Source organism: Pezoporus wallicus, unplaced genomic scaffold, assembly GCF_028554395.1.
Source record: "Pezoporus wallicus isolate ANWC-B61680 ecotype Strahan unplaced genomic scaffold, APGP_CSIRO_Pwel_v1 contig_8166, whole genome shotgun sequence".
Lineage (NCBI taxonomy): Eukaryota > Metazoa > Chordata > Aves > Psittaciformes > Psittacidae > Pezoporus > Pezoporus wallicus.
The window spans coordinates 3,023,212-3,044,212 of record NW_026638114.1 but is presented as its reverse complement, the minus strand read 5'-3'; the positions used below and the strand labels follow the sequence as shown (position 1 = coordinate 3,044,212).

Here is a 21,001-nt window from a genome sequence, read left to right as displayed (position 1 = left end):
GCCCAACTCGTTTGGGTGCCTGGCTATCCGGGTCAAACCCTTCAAAAGGGTCATCTCTTCCACCTCTTACAGACCACGGGCTATCCGAGGGGAAGCCCTTGCTGGGGTGGTCTCAGGCTCACAGCGCCTTGGTGAGCTTGGCAATGGTCTGTTTTCCATTCTTGCCTGCCAGGGTTCAGCTGCAACATCATCATGTCTCAGCTCTTGCTGGTCCAGAAAAGGAAGAGGCCATCCTGGGTCTCTGTTCTTTGCTGGGGGAGTGGGTGCTCTGCTCCTTCCCCTGGTCACGCACAGACAGGAGTGCTGTCTGTCCCCTCCTCCTCAAGTATATGTCCTCTTTGCCAGGCATCAAACCCCTGTCTGACCCCAAACCTGCTTCCTTTCCCTTTGCCTTCTATGAGCTGATGCCCCCATGGAGCCCTAGAGGTTGGAGCAGGCAGCAGTAACCATATGCTCCCATTTTGAGATCATGGTCTGCTCTGCAGCCCATGGCAGGATCGCTGGGGAGGACCAGCAAAGAGCAGTGCCACGTTTGGGAGGGAAAGCCACATAGCCCTGTGGACCAAGGCGTGTCTGTCAGCAGAAGATCCCATCACCATTTCCTCTGACGAGAAGGGCTAACCCTTCTTCCCTACTGCAGGACACCTCACGGTGTACACCACTCTCTTGATGCAACAACCATCCTCCTCCTAGCAGGGTAGAGACCTCACATTGCCCATTTCCAAAGGCACAGATCCCAGCTCATCCACACCAGACAGGGAAACCCAGATGTGAACAGGCTGTAGAACATCAGAGGAGGGGCTGATGGCCCCTCTGCCATCCATCCCTAAAGGCCACCCACCAGCTCCTGGCCAAAAGTCCTTCCCTCTTGCAGGTCACAGGGAGAGGAGGGGGCTGTATGGAGCGGCTCCTTCCTTCTTTGGGTTCTTGTTGTCCCTTTTTTCTAACTGTTGCACAATTTTAGGGCTTTTGTAACATTTTTTGGACAAGCAGGGAAAATGTTAACAGTGATTTAAGAGAAAAAAAATGAGATCTCTCTCTCATATATATTATATATATATAAAACTATATACTTACAGGAAACCTCTATGGAAATATTTATTTAAGATGATTGCAAAAAAATATATTATAAGGAAGAGTTTACCAAGCTTTGTCACGTAACAGAAGATCAGGCCCCGGGGAGGGGTGGCTGCCTGTCCCCTCGTGTCTGTCAGTCCGTGCGGTTGCAGCTGAAGCCTTTCTCTTCTCTTTTCGTAAGTGCACTCGAACTGTTGAGCAGTGTGACCGTGTTGGATTCAGTGGGAGCTTGGGGTGGGAGGGTTCTGGGTGGAGGGGGGGGATGTTTTTGTTTCCTTTTCCTTTGTTTTATTTGGAACCTGTGGCTGTGAACAGAATGATCACTGCTCAAATCGGATGCTCTATCTGGGGAGGGCGGCGGGGGGACCGGGTGCGGGGTGGGTGTGGGAGGGAGGGCGAGTGTCAGTTTTATTCTTGGTGTTCAAGTGCAATAAATAGCTACCAACTTCTGAGCATGGAAACGGGTGATTCTCCGTCACTGCAGTGACTCACTGTCTGTCACCGCCTTGTCCCGCTGTCACCGCGCTCTTTCCTTGAAAGCAGAAAGGCTGGGATCAAGCATTGGGCAGCGGCTGCAGGCAACGGGGGCTTTCCTCCTGCCTGCAGGATGTTGGTACCGTGGGCAATGCCTGACCCTGCCTGGCCACCACCATCCCTGGGCTTCGGGAGAGCTTTATGTCATAGGACCATAGAATGGTTTGTGTTGAAGGGACCTTAAAGCTCATCCAGCTCCAACCCCTGCCACGGGCAGGGACCCCTTCCACTAGAGCAGCTTGCTCCAAGCCCCTGTGTCCAACCTGGCCTTGGGCACTGCCAGGGATGGGGCAGCCACAGCTTCTCTGGGCACCCTGTGCCAGTGCCTCAGCACCCTCACAGGGAAGAGCTTCTGCCTAAGAGCTCATTTCAATCTCCCCTCTGTCAGTTTGAAGCCATTCCCCTGACACTACCCGCCCTTGTGAAAAGCCAGAGGGACCCCAGGGTGGGTTTGGGGATCGCAGGGGCAGCTTTGCCCATGAGGTCAGGGTGGCATCGGGGGATAAGGGCTGGGGTCGGGCTGCCACGGTCCCTGTGCCCCACGGCGCACGTCAGGCCCCGCCGCTCCTGGGCAGCGAGATCCCTCCTCCGCATCCCCATCCCTGCCATGTGCCGCGTCCCCGGCAGGGAGCAGCATCAGACCGGGAGCGAGCCCCGGGCTCCCGGAGCGAGCAGCGGGACTCCCTGGAGCCCAAAGCAGCGCGGGGGATGTGCCTGTCTCCGTGGTCCCTGGGAAGACCGGCTGGTATCCCGGGATGCCGGTATCGCTGCCAGGAGCAGGGTGTGCTGCCACCAGCGCATTCCACACCTCCCTGTGCTCAGCCACACATGGCCCTGGGGATGACCCCTCTGTTGTGCCACTGCCCCAGCATCTTTTGCCCTTGGTTTCCTTTCACTGCTATCAGCGTTGCTTCCCAACACATCCCTGGTGCAGCCTCTGCTCCATCCTTCCCATCGCTCTGCAACTGATTGACAGCAGCTACCAAGTTCTGAGGATCCTGGGGTTACAGGGGGGGGGGTTAGGAAATGTGACAGGACCTCATGCAAATAGAAAAAGGTCAGATACATGCAGAAACCAGACCAGCTTGGTCAGCCCAAAGCACCTCCATCTCCATGCTGTGGGAACGCATCAGGCTCTCCTGGTTCCTTTGGCACATGGTGGCCACCAGCAACATGAAACACCATCACCGGCTCCATCACACCAAGCAGACTCCCATGTGTGCCCCTCCAGGGGCCAGCCCAGCCTGTGCTCCCCAGCCAGCACCCCCAGCAATGGCTGGGCAGCACCATGACCTGCTGAGGCCTCTTGCTCGGTAAATAGTGTCAAGGTTAGAGCGAGGGATTCATTGGGGCCATAAACGTTTATGGCAGGCCCTCCCTGCTGCCCAGCCACCACAGCCTGAACTTTCCATCAGCGATGCTTTTATGGCTGGTCTCTAATGATTAACCCTGCCTAGCTGCCAAAGGTGCTTTGCAGCACAGTCGTGAGCCCCGCACACATGGAGGAGCTGAGGCTGGGGGTCCCCCATCATCCCTGCTGCCATAGTGGGGTGCGTTGTGGGGATGTGGAAAGCCATTGGTGGTCCTGCAGGAAAAAGGAAGGGCAGAGCTGGCTGGGGAGGATGCTCAGGACCCCCGTGCATGAGGAGGTGCCTGAGCAGGACAAAGGCAGTAACGAAAGCTCCTCCACCATTAGGAAGGGTCATTCAGGAAAATTGCAGCCTTGTCCCAGGATTCATTCCTGGGCTGCATGGCCCATGGGGTTAACAGCCCAGTGCACCAGGGCCACATCATCCAGCCATAAACACTATTTTTTCGCTTTATCCTGGGTTTTTAGCTTTTACCTGACCAGGACAGAGATTTGCAGGACAAAGCACATGAGGGCTGTGCCCCCAACCCCTGGAAGCATCCCTGGATGTGCCTTTCTTTGCATGCTGAGGATCCCCAAATAACCCAAGCAGAAGCTGTGTCACACACTGCTTTTTAATGGTGAGCTGGTGGGACATGGGAGAAGGTGCACATGACACTGGGGTGACAGGGACTGGCAGCATTGGGTCCCAACAGCCCCATCCAGGACCTCACTGGCACTTCCCAGGACAGCAGCATCAGCAGATTTGGTCTTTGGGACATAAGCCCTGGGAGACACCCCAAAATCACACACAGGCACTGAAACACAGCCCTTCTTTCCCTGGGAAAAGCAGCACCCTTGGATCTCCCTTGGGGATGGGAACTGATCCTCCTTTGGAGCTGGGTCCAGCTAAGACATCTCTGACCTCCTGCACACATGGAGCACAGCTCGCCCCAGCCCTACCAGACACTATGGGGAAAAGCTGGCCTGACCCACTGGGGTCCCTGGGGGATGTGCAAGCTTGGAAAGGCCCAAGCTGGTTTGCTTAGAAAGCTTTATTATTTCTTCCTTCTCATCGCTTCAACTGCTCATTTATTAGGTCACATTCCTTGAGCGGGACACTGATTTGTGCTGGTTTTGCTGCAGTGCCTCCGGTACACACTATCCTCAGGGCATGGAGGATGCTATAGTCCTTTCTCACACGTGTTTGTGGGTTACTGGAGTTAAATACACACAAGTAGAGAGCAGACCAATGCAGAGGATGTCCTCCTCCTCCCCACCTCCTGCAGCCAGAGCATCTCTGCATCCCTGTAGCTGGCGCATCCTTGTAGCTGGAGCATCCCTGCATGGGGAGGGCAGGGCTAGGGCTGAGGGTGGAGAAGGGCAGCCCGGACACTACAGCCAGACACCGTCACAGGAGCACACAGACGTGTCACACAGTCGTCACACTGAACAGAAACACCTCGGGACACAGGGACGAGCAGCAGCTCCATCCTGGCTGGGTCAGGGCGGTGATGAGGACACCGGCAGGGTCAGCACCTCCCAACTGCTCCCAAACCCACCCGCTGGGGCTGTCCTGAAGTGCCACAGTGCAACCTGTGTGAACTGGGGGGTGAGCCCCCTCCCAGCCTGCGGGGTCCCATCACATCATGGACTCCTCCTCCTCCTCCATCTCCCGGTCCACCTCGATGGCCGTGTTCTCGTAGCTGGTGATGCCGCCGTATTTCCGCATGTGGACCATGAGGGGCTTGGGGGACTGGCTGCCAGGCAGGCTCGCCACGTACAGCCCCGTGCGGTTCTCCTCCAGCGACGGGCCCCAGTCCATGGTGGGCCGGCTGGCCTGCTGCACCCGCTGCGGGGAGACAGGCACCCTGCACACCTCTGCACCCAGTGAGGGTGGGAGGGGGTGCAATGGGATGGGATAGGATGGGATTGGATGAGATGGGATGGGATATGATGGAATGGGATGCAATGGGATGGGATACAATGTGATGGGATGCAATGGGATGGGGTGGGATGGAATGGGATGAGATGGGATGGGATGAGATGGGGTAAAATGGGATGGGATGTGATGGGATGTGATGGGATGAAATAGGATGCGATGGGATGCAATGAGATGGGATAAGGTGCGATGGGGACGGGATAGGATGCAATGGGATAGTATGGGATGCAATGGGATGGGATAGGATGGGATGGGATAGGATGGGATTGGATGAGATGGGATGGGATGGGATATGATGGGATGGGATGCAATGGGATGGGATACAATGTGATGGGATGCAATGGGATGGGATGGAATGGGATGAGATGGAATGGGGTACAATGGGATGGGATGTGATGTGATGGGATGAAATAGGATGCGATGGGATGCAATAAGATGGGATAAGATGTGATGGAGACGGGATAGGATGCAATGGGATGGGATGGGATGCAATAGGATGGGATGGGATGTTATGGGATGCAGTGGAATGGGATGGGATGAGATGGGATAGAATAGGATGGAAACTTGTGCTGAAGCTTCTTGGGAAGGCAGCTCTGTGCAAGTGCCCTGCTATGGCTGGGGAGTTTCTGGGGTGGGGGGAAAGCAGGCTCTGCTGTCTCTGCTTCAGACAGCCCGGGGAGAGCAGCAAAGCCCAGCAGGGCTGGGAAAGCTGCAGGCAGCTCCATAGCCTGCTCCAAGCATCCCACCCGTGCTGCCTGTGGCTGCCTGCAGGGGATGGCAGCTGCATTCCTCGCTGTCATTGTTCCTGCAAAATGGGTGCGAAGTCCCACGCGCCCATGCCTGCCCCATGCTAGGGACAATGTGAGACCCAAAGGACAAGGCTTGTTCTGGAGGGGGGATGCACAAAGGGATGTCCCTTGGGAAGCAGTGTGACTCAGTGCCTGCCGGGCACCACGGGAAGGTGATGCTGGACATGCCCTGGGAATGCACCATCTCTCACACCCCATGGGCAGCAAGGAGGGATGGGGACACGCACCTCCAGGAGAGAGGATGCAGAAGGTGACAGAAGATACAGGGGCTCGTGGTCACCCCTGCGTGTTTGTGGGGTGCTCCCCAGCAATGCCGGCCCCAGCACCTCCTACCTCCCACAGTGTCCCTTCTTCTTGGAGCACAGCCACCACCATGCCAATGGGAATCATCAGGCAGGACAGGACTCCCATTAGGATGCCCAGGATCTCGGCCCAAGCGGGGAAGCGGTAGCTGCCGTACTCGGAGGGCTGGTACTTGACGATGTTGTACACCAGGAGAGCCTGCGGATGGGAGGAAAGTGAGACCCCAGAGCCCTCTGAAGGTCTCCTGCTCAAAAAGGGCCTGGAGATGATGGAAACCTCCGAGCAGAACCCGAATGGTCCCTGGGGCAGGAGATGCCAGTAGTTACCATCATTGTTGCTGGGGACAGCACCATCCAGCAGGCTCTGAAGTAGGGACCTGGTTTGAAGCCCAGCATCATGTGGATATCTCGGCAGAACCTCTTTATGCCTGGAGAAGGCAGAGGGAGCAGGACACAGAAGCTGTGATACAGACACAGTTGTATCATAGACACAGCCCACCCTTCCCCGTGCCCCTGTGGGGACAGACACCTTACCATAGACACGTGTCACCACGAGGCAAGTAGTGATCACCACCACCATGAGACCAAAGCCAGCGCTGTAGTCGTCCAGTAGGACCAGCCAGTACATCCCACCCTGTGGAGGCAAAGCACAGTGGCCAGCATCTCTGGGGCCATCATCCCAATAAACCCCTACCCATGTCCTCCTGCTTTTGGGGATACAGTCCTCTTAGCCCCTCTGTGGGCACTGAGGAAGACAGTGGTCTGGCACCCACAGAAGACATCATTGTTCTGGGGTTGTGCAGGGACAGGATAATGCTGTGTTGCTCCCCTTGGACCTTACATCCTAATGAAGCCCAAAATCATCAGTTGTCTCTCTTCCACCTCGACAGCTGATGTGAATATCGGTGTCTCTGCAAACTCAGCCTGTGCCCTAAGCTCTCCGCAACGCATCCAGCCCCAACCCTTACCTCTGTTGTGAGGATGAGCCCCATCAGGAAGAGGGCAATGCAGATGATAGCAGAGAACGAAGCTTTCTTTGGCCGCAGGTAGTAAGGAAACTCATCTGTGACTGCTGTGACGATGGTCTCCATAAAGGCAAACTGCATGCAAAGGAGAAGAGGATCCCCAGAGCCCCTGGGCTGCCCAGGCACCATGGCTGGCTGAGTGGGCTCTGTCCTTACCTGGCTGTCCAGGCCCAAGGTTAACAGCATGAAGAAGAACAGGAAAGACCAGAATGGAGAAAGGGGGAGCATTGTCATGGCCTGGGGGTACACCACAAAAGCCAGGCCAGGACCTAAAGGAGGCAAAGGACAGCAGGGTGAAAAGGGGGTGACAGCGCTGGACATAGGGGGATGGAGGAGAGGAGAGTCCAGCAGAGCAGCACCACAGTGGGGAACTGAGGTGCAGGAGGGGTCCTGCAGCAGAGGGAGAGGTGCAGGAGAACCAGCATGCTCCTTGCTCAGACATCACTTTATTAGACATCACTTGGTGTTGCTTGCAGTTTGCATGGCAGGAACTGGTTTCTCCTCTTCCCTCCCCTTGGCCAGCTGAGCATATAGCATCATCCCTCATGACGATCCCCTCTGGTGCCTCCCACCCTAGAAGGGATGCTCCTCAGTGCACCCAGGCAGAAAGTGAAGGGGAAAGGGTCTTTGGCCTCACCTGCTTTTGCCACCTGGTTAACAGGGACCCCAAGCTCCTGGGACATGTATCCCAAAACGGAGAAGATGGCAAACCCTGCCAGGATGCTGGTGATGGCATTGCCCAGGGTCACTATGAAGGTGTCCCTACAGAGGAGAAAGAAGATGCTCTGAGCATGCCCACTCCTTCCCACCCCACACCAGTGGCATTGCCAGTCCCAAGTGCCACAGTGATTCTCCTCCAGGCCCTCTCTTGGCATGTGCTTTTCATAGTCAAAAGGAGTGTTTATCTAATGGCATAGGTCATTTTGTGGGGTTCCTTCCAAGCTTGCTTTCCCCTAGGACAAGGGACAGGACAAACAGGCGTAACTCCAGCCCCAAACATCCTCAGCATTCAGCACCTACAGCCCAAAACTTCTCAGCCAGATGTTGTGTCTTGATTCTTAGGAGAACTTTCTTCTACAGAGCCCTCTGTCCCTCTTGAGCCTGTGCAAGCTGCCAGGTATCTATAAGGTGCTTGGGCAAGGAGCAGTGCTCAGTGATCGTGTACTTTGAACCTACCAGATGAGGTTTCAGTGGCTCCCCCAACCCGTGCTCTTCACAAGACAGGAGCTGGCTCCTACCTGTAGATATTCTGATGGAAGGTGTTGTAGGAGGCGAAAGTGAGGAGGCCCCCAAAGCCTACCCCAAGGGAGTAGAAAATCTGCAGGGCAGCCTCGATCCACACCTGGGGAAAGGAAGCATGTCTGAGGAGAGCTTTTCCTTGCTAATGCACCCAGCACTCACAGTGGGTCAGTTGGCTTGTGGAAGGACTAAGGAGAGGATTTTAGATCCAGCCCAGTGTAACATTTAAGTGCCCCTGTGAAACTGGGTGGTCTCTGCTACCAACACTGCTGATCCCAGGAAAATCCCTGCTCTGCACACTGAGATTGCTTGAGAAAAACAAAACAGCCAAATCCAGCACCCCATAGCCCATCCCAGGGGCTAATCCTGCCCATGGTTCTGGTAGCCAGGGGAGATGGTGAGAATGGATCCCCTGCATGGAGAACCAGAAATGCAGGCATGGGGCTGTGCCCCATGAGAAGAGCCCTATAGACAAGGTGTGGAGCAAAGACATTGCTCAAAGGCAAGTACTTCTGGTCTAGGATCAATCTAGAGAGGACTGTAGGTCAGAGGGTGGCCAGAAAAGGCACCAAAGGACCCGCCTCTGCTGAACACTGGAGGTGCAGGAGAAAAGGTTTGTTTCTGTGTTGGACAAGACCCTGCTCACCTTGGAAGAGAGCAGGTGATCGAACTGGGGCGTGAGGTAAAACCGGATCCCTTTCCAGGCCCCCTCCAGGGTCACACCACGGATGAGCAGCATCACCAGGATGAGGTAGGGGAAGGTGGCGGTGAAGTACACGACCTGCAGAGCAGAGCCCACTGAGAGAGCTGGGGGCGAGAGCACATCACAAGTGGTCCCTCCCAGCCCTCCACTGCATCTCCCTGCACTGCCCGGTCCTTGGGATGCAGCAGGACCAGTGGTGTCAGCCCTGGCACTGTCTGGATGTGGGACCCATGCCCAGGATGCTCTTTCTGGGTCTCACTTTCCGAGATGTGCAGAGAATCACAGGCACTGGTGAGCATCGCTGTAGATCCCCCCAAAAAGACTGTCCAGCTCTTACCTTTCCAGAGGATTTGACTCCCTTTAGGATGCACAAATAGACGATAGTCCAAGAAAGGAGCAGGCACAGACACAAGTTCCAGCGGATCCTCCCAGGATTTCCAATCCCAGAACTCCCTTGGATGTGCAGGACGTACCGGCTAGGGAGAAAGGAGAGCCACTAGTGAGTGGTCATGGGCAATCCCTGCCTTCTCCCTGAGGCCTCTCTGGACCCAGCAATGCCTCTGCTCAAAAAACAACCTTGTCAAAAATCCCAGCGATGAGTGACAGCTGTTTGATGGGGAAGGGGGAGCAGCTGGTGGGATTTCTTCACCATGCATTAAAGAGCCCACAAGGGGTGCCTGGAGGCTTGAGAGTGAATTCCCAGCCAGTCCAGGTATGGGATGCATTTCAGTCTAACGTATCTCCAGGGCAGCAAAGCAGTGCTAACTCATGGGCATCTCCCACATCCCAGAGACATGATCCTAATGCCTAAACTGAGACATGGCCCACAGCTGACCGTGAGAGCCCATCACTGCATCCATAACACCAACCATGAGGCATCCAGCACAAACCCTTCACCCCATCCCCATGCTCTCGCTGGTTGGATGCCAACCATGTCTATACAGAGAGTGACTTACAAGGAGCACTGTAGAAAACTTTGAAAGACAAGAGGAAAGGGAATCTTTAACTGAAAGTGATCTAGTTGAAGACATCCCTGCTCGTTGCAGGGGGGTTGGATTAGATGACCTTAGAAGGTCCCTTCCAATCCAAAAGATTCTATGATTCTGTGTCCCCATGGCCAGGTTGAGCTCTGTACCTCCAGTACTCCTCGCTGGGGCTGACGGTGTTGGTGATGTTGACGGGAAAGGTGGCGTTCCCCGCCTTGATGACATGATGGTCCAGGCACAGGTCGGTGTTCCACCAGTTGCCGCAGTGCTGCCAGGGCAAGTCGCTTGTGAGGGATGCAAAGAGGTAGAAGAGAACGTAAGCAATGATCATATTGTAGTAAATGGCCACCAGGGAGACGATGAGGATGGTGCCCATGCCAACGCCTGGAGGAAGGAGAGGGTAAAGAAGGAATGAGCCATCTCTCCGGAGCAGAGAACACCCAAAACCAGGGTCAGATACTGGAGCTCAGCAGCCAAAGGTTTAACCGGTGGGGGGACCTTATTGCACCCTCTGAAGAAGCCTTCTCTGAACTGATGATCTATTTCATCATACAGATGGTTTTACTCCAACTTAATGTCAAAAGTGCTTGATTTGACCTTTTTTTGAATGCTTTATTATTACCTTTGTCTTCCACAGCCATTGCTCAGCTTTGGGGCTGTATTTTGTACACTGGCTGGCTTTTTATATAACATGACATCCAGAGCCTCCAAAGACTGATAGATCTCATACATATCTTGCAGCTACTAAGCTAACCCAGAAGTCCAGCCTGCTCCACCTGCCCCCAGGATTTAACCTTTGATTCTGACACGAGCTTTGAGGATCATGGGATGCGGATGCTGGTCCATGTCCTCACCAAGCAGCATTTCCAGTGGCCACACAGAGGCTCTGGACTTCACTCACGCACCTTTAAAGAGAGGGCTTATCTTCCAGACAGCGAGCGGCCCCAGGCTGGAGAACTGGCCAAGGGACAGCTCCATGAAGAAGATGGGGATCCCGCAGATGGCCAGCATGATGAAGTAAGGAACCAAGAAAGCTCCTGCAAGAAGCAAGGAAAAACACCCTAAAACGTTGCACCAGCCCAGCTCAGCCAGGGGGAGATGTGGCCCCTCCAAAGGATGCCCAAGTACCTCCTCCATTGGTGTAAGCCCTGTAGGGGAACCTCCAGACGTTTCCGAGGCCCACGCAGTACCCAATGCAGGAGAGGAGGAAATCCAGCCGCCCCGTCCAGTTCCCTCTGTCCTCTGGGCACCCAGAGCCTAGGTCCCCATCCTGGCTGCTGGGGCTCACCAGGAGCTCTGGGGTCACCGGCTGAGCAAGAGAGTAGGGCATGGGATAGAGCAGAGAGGGTTAAGGAAGGAATAAAAGCAGGAGATGAAGAGCGGAGAAGGAAGGAGCTCTGAAAGCTCTGGTGTGAGTTTGTGACTCCAAGTTACAGCACTGACACTTGTCCAGTCCTTACCTTGCCCGAGGATTTGACTCCCTTTAGGATGCATAGTTCACCTGGTACTGAGGTACAGAGACAGGAGGATGCTGTGGTACCTGCTGGCAAGGCACTGGGACCAGGACAGGAGGAGCCCATTTGGGAACTTTCCCTTCTTTTTGGGCTCTCAAAAGAAAAAAAGCAGCCATCTCCATGTCCCTGAGTTCGTGGATTGTAGGGAACAAGCCCATGGGATGTGATTGAGGGAGAGGGGCCTGGATTTGGAGGGATCAGCCAGAAGGAGTTGTTGGTCCCCACTGGACATATGTGCTTAAAGCCTGCAGCAGGCCTTCCTCCATCCCCTGGGAGATGAGAGCTGGATGAGCAGAGCCCAGTGCTGCCCTGTTTCAGCCCCTGGGGAAGGTGGCAGCTATCTCCTCTCCTCCTCCTCCTCTCTGGCTGGACCAAAGGACACTCTTGCTGTCAGTTCCCATGGAGACAAGGAGCCGCTGCTGATGGAGATGGCTGCAGGCTCCCACCCTTCACAGGATGCACCCCAGCTCATAGCCCTAAGGCACCAAACACAGGGGTGAACCCATCCCCACCCAGCATGAAAACCCCCCGGGGGACAGGACAAGCAGAGCAAACTCTTCCCAAAGCCAACCTGAACTGCAGAGCCTGAGCTCTGGTGTTACACTAAACCCCATCATTAAAAGCCCATACCCGCTGGATGGTGCCTTCACAAGGCAAGGGCCAGAAGAAAAAGCTTCAGAAACACAGGATGAAAAGTCAGAATGTGACCCCAATCCTGTTGCTGTAAAGCTGTTGCCTGGCAGCCCTCCTGCAGCTAACACAGCTCTCCAGCTTAGCAACTTCTCCAAACCATGGCCATGCCTGATAATTAACCCAGCACACACAGTGAGCGTGACCCACAGCAACCTGTGTTTGTGGGTGAGGGACAGACTGCTCTGCTACATCCCCCCCCCCCCAGAGTTTCAGCAGCTAAACCCTGTGTTCACAAAGGTCCCTCTGCATGGGAACAGGAGCTATGGGGCCATCATAGTTTGGTCTTTACACCCACCAGAATGCTTCCCAGTCTGTCACACTGCTGGGGACCTCTTGCTTTCCAGGTACGCATCACACCAAAACAGCAGGCAGGGATGCTGGGACATCATTAAATCCTCTTGCTTAATTCCTGCACCTCTGCCTGAATCCTGAACAGCTGCAGAAGGGCAGCTGCATGACCTGTCTAAATGAAGGAGCCCATCCATCAGATGTGGCATGGAAATCAACATAGAAGCAACCAAATGAGAAGAAAGGAACCAACAGGACCTTTTCCAAACGAAAACCTTTCCCCAGTCCCCATCTCTGTCACCCTTTCCAGAGTCCATAGGATAGAGTTTGTCACCCATGCCTTAGTGATGACTGCCCCACCTTATTGGTATCTTTAGCTGGAGCTCTGCAGTTTAAAAGTTTGGGACTCCAGAGCAGACAGCAGAGACTGACCTGGAGTCAGATAGGCCCCAAGGAGTGAGACACTGCAGCCACGGGCAGGCTGGGGAAACATGGGCCAGGGATGCTGCTGGAAAACACACAGACAGGTTGCTCCAGGACTGTAATGCCCCAAAATGCCTCAAATCATAGCATTTCCATAGAAATCACAGCAAACCTGGCCTATTTGACTTACTAAAAATGAACTGCAAAATGCAGTATTTAGGGCTTGCAGCCCATCTTTATCCTAGATAGCAGAGAGATGCACACTACTTCAGACTGCTGAAATCTCACATGCTGGCTCAATTCCGTCCTCTTTTTTGGGGATTAATGCTCCTTTTCAGCCTTTGTCATAACAGGAACCTTCTTTTCCAGCCGCAGCTGAAGTGCTGTAGTGCTACAATATTGCTCTAGTGCTTTCCACAGTCAACAGCCATCTTTCAAAGCGGGCCCCTGTCTCGCGGTTATAAACAGACGGGGACTAACAGCTCCCTTGGCAACCACGTCCTCTTTGAACACGGCATCACTTTCCATTATTCACCACAAGATGCTCCCAAAGAAGTCAGCAAAGCAAAGGTCACTGGGAAGAAAAAGCATTTTAGTCTCTGCCAAGACAAGAGCTGGCTTCCATAAGGAAATTGCCTTGTGCTAATTATTTTCTGTAAACCAATTTGTTTTAATGAGTGCAAATCTCGGCTGCATCCATGAGAAACCAGCCAGATTAAAGTTACTTTTTCATCACATTTTGTCTCCATTCAAACGGGCATTGTGGGGTTATTTTGTCGGTGGTTTTGCGTGGACCACAGCCTTTGGTTGGGAGGAATGCCACCCGGCACCAAATTCCTCCCCTGTGGATCTGAGCCATGTGCGAGCACAGTGCGTCTGTAGAGTGTGAGTCACTTCGGATTAGTTTGAATTGCTGGTTAATCTCTTCGGGGGGAATAAAAAAAAATGAGAGAAAACAGCATAAAAATGAATTCAAAAATTCAAATGCAAAATCTCTTAGAAAGGGAGGTAAATGAAACACCTCGATGGGGTGGAGGAGCCCCTCGAAGGGCTGCGCCAACCCTGGGTTCCCCCAGCCTGGGATCGCAGCACATGCCAGGAGAGGGAGCAAGTGATGCTGGAGCCGGCAAAGGGGATATGAGGAGGTTGCTGAGGCTGAAGCAAACTCATTGCAGCGGTGTCCAGAGGGAGTGTGCACCACTGCGAATTCTTATGGACTTTCATCCTAAAACCGTGGGGAAGGAGTGGGGAAGGTCTGAGGCAGGCAGAGGAGGGCAGCGGCTCAGGCCTGGCTGGGTACAGGGAGGCACAGCCCAAATCCTGGCTCCCACCACTGCTCTCCATGGGCTTTAGTCCACTTCTACTGAATAACCCCCAAAGCAAATAATCAAACAAATAAAACCCATCCATTCTGCTCTTCTGGAACTTCTCTTATGCAAATGCGAACCCGAAATCCTTAGAGCCTGAGAAAGATCTTCTCTATTAAAGAGGAATTTCCATATGTCTCAAACATGCCTGGTGAGAAGGCTTAAAACTCCCTGCTCACTGCTGGAAAGCAGATCACAGTGACAGGGAGAGGATGCTATTGGGGCCCCAGGGTAGGTGCTGCAGCTGGGGCTGTGCAAACTCCTCCATTGGCCATGCATGGCTCTGGACAAGCCCAATCCCAGCATTGGACATGGGGATCCCAAGGTGCTGGGTGGCTGTGAGCATCAGGTTCTCCATCTGGAACTCAGCAAGAGTATTTTGGGGTAATGAAGGACAGCAGGGCCCTGGGCAGCAGTGGGAATGAGGAAAATAACTCCGGAGACATCTGCTTTCCATTCCAGCATATAGCTGCGGGACTAAATGAGTTCCTGAATAAATGCTGAACAGGATCACCAGCAGCAGAGGAATTCAAGGATCTCAGGAAGCCTTTGGAAGGGGCAAGGACAACTTTTAATGGCTCTTGCAGTCACAAAGTCATCTGAAAAAGCAATCTGCAGGAGAGAGGAGGAGAGGGAAGAGCCAGATGATGGCTCCAAACAACAACGGAGGAGGAAAGGCAACCCCAAGGCTGCTGGCTTTCACCAGGCCACTGCTGCCTTTTTTTACGTCATATCCCAATATCCTAGGAATTTCCTGACAGGGATGAAACTCTCCTGGGTTTTCATTCATCTGAAGGCTGGTGCAGGTTGGAGTAGCTCTGCCCTGTGGTTAGTGGGCATGGTTTGGCAGAGGGTAGAGCCTGGGATGCTCTGGGAAGGGCTGACCCACCGGCAGCAGCAGCGTGCCCCCGTGCAGGAGAAGGGGCTTGGTCTTCAGTGTGAGGGTAGATGGGGACTCTAAGCCTGGAGTGGCTCTAAGGGGAGCCAAGGATAGGAAAGCCTGAATGGGGCTTAAAACGGGTTTCCATAAGGGTACAAAGAGGGTTTTCAGCTCTGCCCTGACCCCAGAAGTCAGGGTCCAGCACTACCTTTAAACGCATCCGAGGAGGAGACATTCGGTGGGAAAGGCACTACCCAGCTCCCCGTGCTCATCCCGGAGGATGGGGGGGAACCCCTCACATTCCACCACCCCGAGCCCGGGCAGCCCCCCCTGGGGCCGTTGGGAGCCTCCCCCCCGGGGTACCACGCTGCGGGCGGCAGCTCTGCCCCGGGAATCACCGCCGGCATCCCGCGGGAAGGGGCAGGGGAAGGGGCAGCTCAGGCCCTCCACTGGCCACTAACCACAGCGAGCCCCGCGTACGGAATGTCCCCATCCTTCTGCCCCACATCCCGCTGCTGCCCCACGCACACACACTATTCCCGTGGGCAATCCCTGACAGGGAAAAGTCTGTCGTCTCCCCACGGAGGTTCCCGTACAGGGCATGGCTGCGAGTCCATGCCTTGTCCCCGGCTCCCAGCCCTGGGGGCATCCCCGCTTCCCGGCTCTCACCTCCCGGAGATGCTGCTGCCGAATCTTCTTCATCCCAGAATCCTGTTGCTATGAGCTCCCCGCTCCTGACACTTTTTCCTCTCGCTTTCTCCGGAGATAGGGAGGGAGAAGGGGGAGAGGGCGAAGCGATAACAGGCAAACGGGGGGGGGGGGGGGGGCACACAAACACCTTCCTGCCGGCGGGGGAACGGGGGGAGCGAGGCTGGAGGGAAGGTGTTCCTGGAGTTGAGGATGGCTGCTGAGCGGGGAGGGAGGAGGGACGGCTCTCGCAGGCTGGAGAAGGGCTGTCTGTCAAAAGCACCCCTCCGGGGAGGGGGTCCGGGACCTCAGCCCCCCGCCGGGAGAGCAGGGAGGGAGGGAGCTGCCTTACTCATGGCATGAATGCGTCAGGTCTCCCTAAGGATTGAGCTGACTTTGCAGGCACCGCGCTGGTCCCATGTGCCCCAGCAGTGGTGGCAGCAGTGCAAGTGCAGGTGCCAGAAGCTCCCAGCATCTTTCTGTCCAGCTCTGAGCTGATTTTCTCATGGCAGGACATGGTTGGAGCCTGAGCAGGTCAGAAGTGACTTCTCCCCATGCTGCTGGAGCTCAGATCCCAGTGGAGGGGAGTGGGATGCTCAACATCCATCTATCCCTTTGGGTAGGACCAGTGCATCCCACTGTGAGCAAGAAGAATCCTTGGACAGGTCCATGGGTGAGAAGCTGAGCCCACCATATCATGGGCCTGATGCTGGAGCACAGGCCACATGCCCAGGGTTTGGATGTCCCTGTTGAGTCAGCAATGGGATCCTACAGCCCCAAAGCCCAGGGGTGTGCAGGCTTTTCCCCATCATGCTCAGTCACATCCCCAGTGAGATGGCAGAGAGGTGATGTGTGTCTTTTCCTCCCACTTTCATGGTGGGAAATGTCCCCAAGAGGGACAACCCCACATGCCCCAGGGCCAATGTGGTACCAGGATTGCTGCTGTCTGCCACAGCAATACCTCTTTCCCTTGATAATATCCTCTTGTCCTTCACTTTCCCCCTGGACTGTGCCCCGTCCACCAGGGCGTGTGTCCCTTTTCCTGCAGTGCTCCAACCGCCTTGCTCAGGTTTAAAGCTGAACGGGCAGCACTGGAGATATGGAGGACAATGAGAGGACCCAGCCTGCCTGATGTAAGAGCACATCTCCCTGACACCCCATGGCCATCGTGCTCCTACAGCCCTCCAAGCACTTATGACAGTTTTCCCCAAAAGAAAACCTCCTGAGCATAAAGACACGTTTCTGCAGACTCCAGCACGATGAAGTGGCTCATTGTTTGCACTGTGGGCCTTTCAGAGCTGACATTTACCTGCATTTCCCAGCGGGAAAAGGAAGGAGCAAACTGCATAACGCAACATCTTTATTTGCACTCAGCTTCCCCAAAAGAAGAAGGTCTTTGGGCAGCCACCCAGGCAGGCTCTTCCTGCTTTGGACTCATTTATCACTTCCCCCTCTCCTGGGATGCTGGTGGGAATCCTGAGCCTGGATCTGGCCAGGCTGGCCCCATTGGGCACTGTCCCCACCTCACCCTTCCTGCTCAGGGCAGGATGCTTTGTTTGCTCTTCATACCTGTGTGATCTGAATCAGCCTTTCAGCTTTTTCCCTTGGGATACAACTGATGAGAAGTGTCCCACGGCCACCTCTGCAGGATGGGAGGGAAGAGACTGGTGGCACCTTGTTACAGCTGTCCCAGTCCCACGTCACATGGACTGAGCCCTGCACAAACCACTCAGCCTTCCCTGGGTGCACTTCAAGCCCTTGTCTTGCCTGCAGGGCAGTATTTACCAGTAGGGATATCAAGGGCTGACACTACCCTGAGTTATCTGTGTTGATACCACTGCTGGTGGGATGCTCTGTACCTGGAGCTCCCTTCTCTGGTTAAGCTGGTGCTGTTTTGGTAGCAACATCATCTCTCCATCACCTTGGACCACCAGGGTGTAGACATCCCACCCAGGGCATCTGGGGTGCTCCAGCATCTCATTGCAGAGCTGGTGCGAGTCTTGCATCACCCTGGATCTGGCAAGAGATCCACTTCATGGAATAGCACCTGCCAGAGGCAGTAGGAGCCAGAGGAGTCTTCCCATGAGAAGCAATGCAGTACAGGTACCCCAAAACCCTCCTTGGGCAGGGGACAGGATTAGGGTTAGGGTCCCCATGCTCCGATCACCGAGTGCCCAACACTAGAGAGCACATATGGGGCTTGCAAGCATTTCTATCAAGCTTTGCCTTCTCCCACACCTGAGCCACCCCTGGGACATCAAGTAGCCCTTTCCGTTCCCTTGGGCTGAAGCATAGGGAAGGACACACACATCTCCCCATCCCGATGCAGTGCCCGACAGGCACTGGCCCTGTGCGTGCTGCCATCAGGGGGAAAACACCCGCATCCCAGTGGCAGCCACCCGGGAAGAGGCGAGAAGGTGGCGGCTGGCAGCAAGATGGGCCCGTGCCCAGATCCGCTCCACGAGACACAAGGAAGGCAGCAGCGGCTCCGGTTAGTCACCGCCGGGAAGCGTGCCATGCCGGAGGCTGCCGGCGTCTTCGGCACATGGTGTGCGTGGCCTTATTTTGATGATGATTCCTTCGAGGAGGGGCAGCGGGAGCCGGTGGGAAGCGTGGAGGATGGAGCAGGAAGAAGCTGCAGGGGCTTTCTGGGGACAGTCCCCAGGGTTCCCTGTTCTTGCACCCAGGCTTTCCCCGTAGGATGCCCATGTGGGGCTGTGCCACTCGGGAGGCAGCTGCTGCAGGTGGTAAACCAGGTGCCTGTCACCTGCCTGGGGTGCAACCGACAAGGTGACACGTGTGGGGGGTTTTGGACCAAAGGTCCTAAAGCTGGTGGGGACATGGGGTCCACAGCCCCTCACCTGGCATGGAGGGGGCCCTGCGGGACTCACCTATCCCTACCCAAAGGATGGTGGAGGGAGGAGGCAGGGGAGGACACAGGCACTGGGACGCAGCAGATGCATTTCATCACCCATCCAAGGGGTGTGTGTGTGTGTTGGGGGAAGGGGTGCCTGGGCGTGTGGGTGCATTTATTGCCTCTTCCCGCTAGCGCTGGCTCCCTGTGCACACACAGGACGCAAGGGCACAGCCCCACGGCTCGCTGGACTTTTACCCTGCTGTGCAAACAGGCAGGCGCCAGATTAGGGTATCAGTTGGAATTTCATCCTGTCAACGGCACACGCAGGCTCGCTGGGAGGGCGGTGGAGCATCTTCCCTCCAGCCCAGCCCCTTGCCCACTCATAGGCACCCAGCACAGCAGTGAATGGGGGACATGCACATTACATCCTCCCCAAGGATTCTGTTTCCCTTCAAGCTTCCCCCTTGCAGGTGATGGGGATGCCTGGGGCTGCCACCATCTCATCCCCTGCCATGGCTGGATCCCATTGGCCAGTCTGCATGTGGCAATGACAAATTGGATGTCAAAGGCAGGCAAAGCTGGGTGCGGGAGGAGGATGCATGTGGATGATCCAGCCCTTGGCGTGGGGACCATGCTGAAGTCTCCATGCAGAAGTGACTCCAGTCTCCGCAGTCCAGCCCAGTTCTTTGTGCAGGTGGCCCATCCACTCTCATCCCTTCTCCCACCCAGCACCAGCTCCATTGTCTTTGCCTCCCCAGCCTGTTTTAGCTCCTGACGCCTCACATCCCCCTGCAGGGATGCAGGGAGGTGGTGGTCCCATGCCACGGGCAGCCCAGGTGCCATGCCGGTGAGCATGGAGTCACCAGGGTGCGGTGGGAGGTGCAGCTGCACTCACAAGGTCAGGAAGAATCTCTTTGCCCATCTCTGCAACGCCACCTCATCCTGCCTCTGCTCCTCCATCTCCTCCACCCACAGGACTTTATCCTGCATCAGGTGTCCCTCCACAGCCTCTCCTGCCCAGGCACCTGGACACAACCTCCCCACACCTCTTCCCAGGCAACACTTGGCACATTTTGGAGGTGGAGGAGCCATTTTGGGCAGGGATTTGAGGACAGCCCTGTGCTCAGTGCCCAACAGGAGCAGGAGGACATGACTGGGATGCAGGGGAGGACAGTGTCAGGCACCGATGCCAGCTGTCCCAGGCACTATCTCACATCCTCATTCTCTGTTTGCTCTTCTTGGACAAGGAGGATATTCAGCCCATCAACAGCCATAAAACAAGATTAGAGGCCAGGAAGCACCAATGGGAGGCGGCTACGTTTGTGGGCAGCTGGCCTTGTTCTTTGGCCTCCACCAACCCAAGCCTGGCCTCACCCTTTCCCTGGCTGCCCCCAGGGCTGTGAGTTTGGAGGTGATGGGTTGCCCAGCACAGCCACCTCCCTTGGTGACAATGGGATGTGGCTGTGCCATGCAATGGTATGGGCCATACCACTGCCAGCAATATCACTATGGGATGAGCGCACTGCATGTTACAGGGCCAAGGCTGCTGTGCCAAGACATCCCCCATCCATCCATCCATCCATCCATCCATCCATCCATCCATCCATCCATCCATCCATCCATCCATCCCATTTCAGTGGGTCTGGGCTCAGCAGCATCAGTGCTGGTGCAACCCCGGGGCTGGCATCCTCCCTGTGCCACAGCACCATAGGCTGGGAGGAGACAGCAACAAACCCACAGAATTCCTGCTCGTTTATTGTCACCAATATTGTTGCCTAAAATATAAAAAGGAAAACCAGTTCTGCCTTATATACACATAAACTGAGCCAAAGTCCCGAGCCAATGCAAACAGCATCCTCACCACTGCATGCAGCTGGCAGTGGTGGATGATGGAGGTGTCCCCAGCCGCCACAGAGGGAGACCCAAATCCCACAAGGGATGGAGTGGGGCTGTGGGCACGGTAGGGTGGCAGGGACCTGCTTGTAAAACCCAGAGTGTGCCTGGGCACCTTGTTTTCTGGGACGGGACATGGTGGGAGGGATGAGAGGCTGGCAGCAGAGAGTGCAGCGAGGGATGCAGTGCACAAGCAGTGTTGGGTGTGATGTGAGGGTGCTCTGCAGGCAGCAAGGGAATGTCTGCTGCTCCACAGTTCTGGAGCTTGGAGAGATGGTGCTGGGAAAGGCCATGCAAGGGTTCTGCTTCCTCATCCCTGTCTGTCTTGGGAAGCTGCAGCCCAGGAGCTGCAGACTCTCTTGTGTCCCAGTTGCACCCAGTGGCCTTTGGGGCATTTGAAACTGGACTGTAGGTTAACCCAGGACAATGGAGTG

The 21,001-nt window shown here is 55.4% G+C and overlaps 1 protein-coding gene across 2 annotated transcripts; it reads right to left on the bottom strand.

Moving 5' to 3' along the window:
- Positions 1-3,996: 3,996 nt before the first annotated feature.
- Positions 3,997-15,946, bottom strand: SLC6A7 (solute carrier family 6 member 7). 2 transcript variants are annotated; one of them, XM_057409556.1, is made up of 14 exons: positions 15,800-15,946; positions 11,094-11,274; positions 10,871-11,002; positions 10,115-10,349; positions 9,317-9,455; positions 8,923-9,057; positions 8,276-8,379; positions 7,675-7,799; positions 7,194-7,306; positions 6,981-7,112; positions 6,547-6,646; positions 6,340-6,440; positions 6,044-6,211; positions 3,997-4,811 (listed from the first exon to the last, which is right to left on the bottom strand). In XM_057409556.1, exons 1-14 carry the CDS (start codon positions 15,830-15,832, stop codon positions 4,602-4,604), a joined length of 1,908 nt encoding a protein of 635 aa, XP_057265539.1. In that variant the 5' UTR covers positions 15,833-15,946; the 3' UTR covers positions 3,997-4,601. The 2 variants fall into 2 exon arrangements, with proteins under 2 accessions (XP_057265539.1, XP_057265538.1); XM_057409555.1 differs by having other exon boundaries at positions 6,981-7,306.
- Positions 15,947-21,001: the final 5,055 nt, after the last annotated feature.

Coding starts and splice junctions, on each gene's coding strand:
- SLC6A7 (XM_057409555.1), bottom strand. CDS start 15,832: ATGAAGAAGATTCGGCAGCAGCATCTCCGGGAG. Junction 9,058..9,316: donor GAGTCAAATCCTCTGGAAAG/GTAAGAGCTGGA, acceptor TCTGCTCTGCAG/GTCGTGTACTTCACCGCCAC. Junction 7,800..8,275: donor TTCCATCAGAATATCTACAG/GTAGGAGCCAGC, acceptor TCTCCTCTGTAG/GGACACCTTCATAGTGACCC.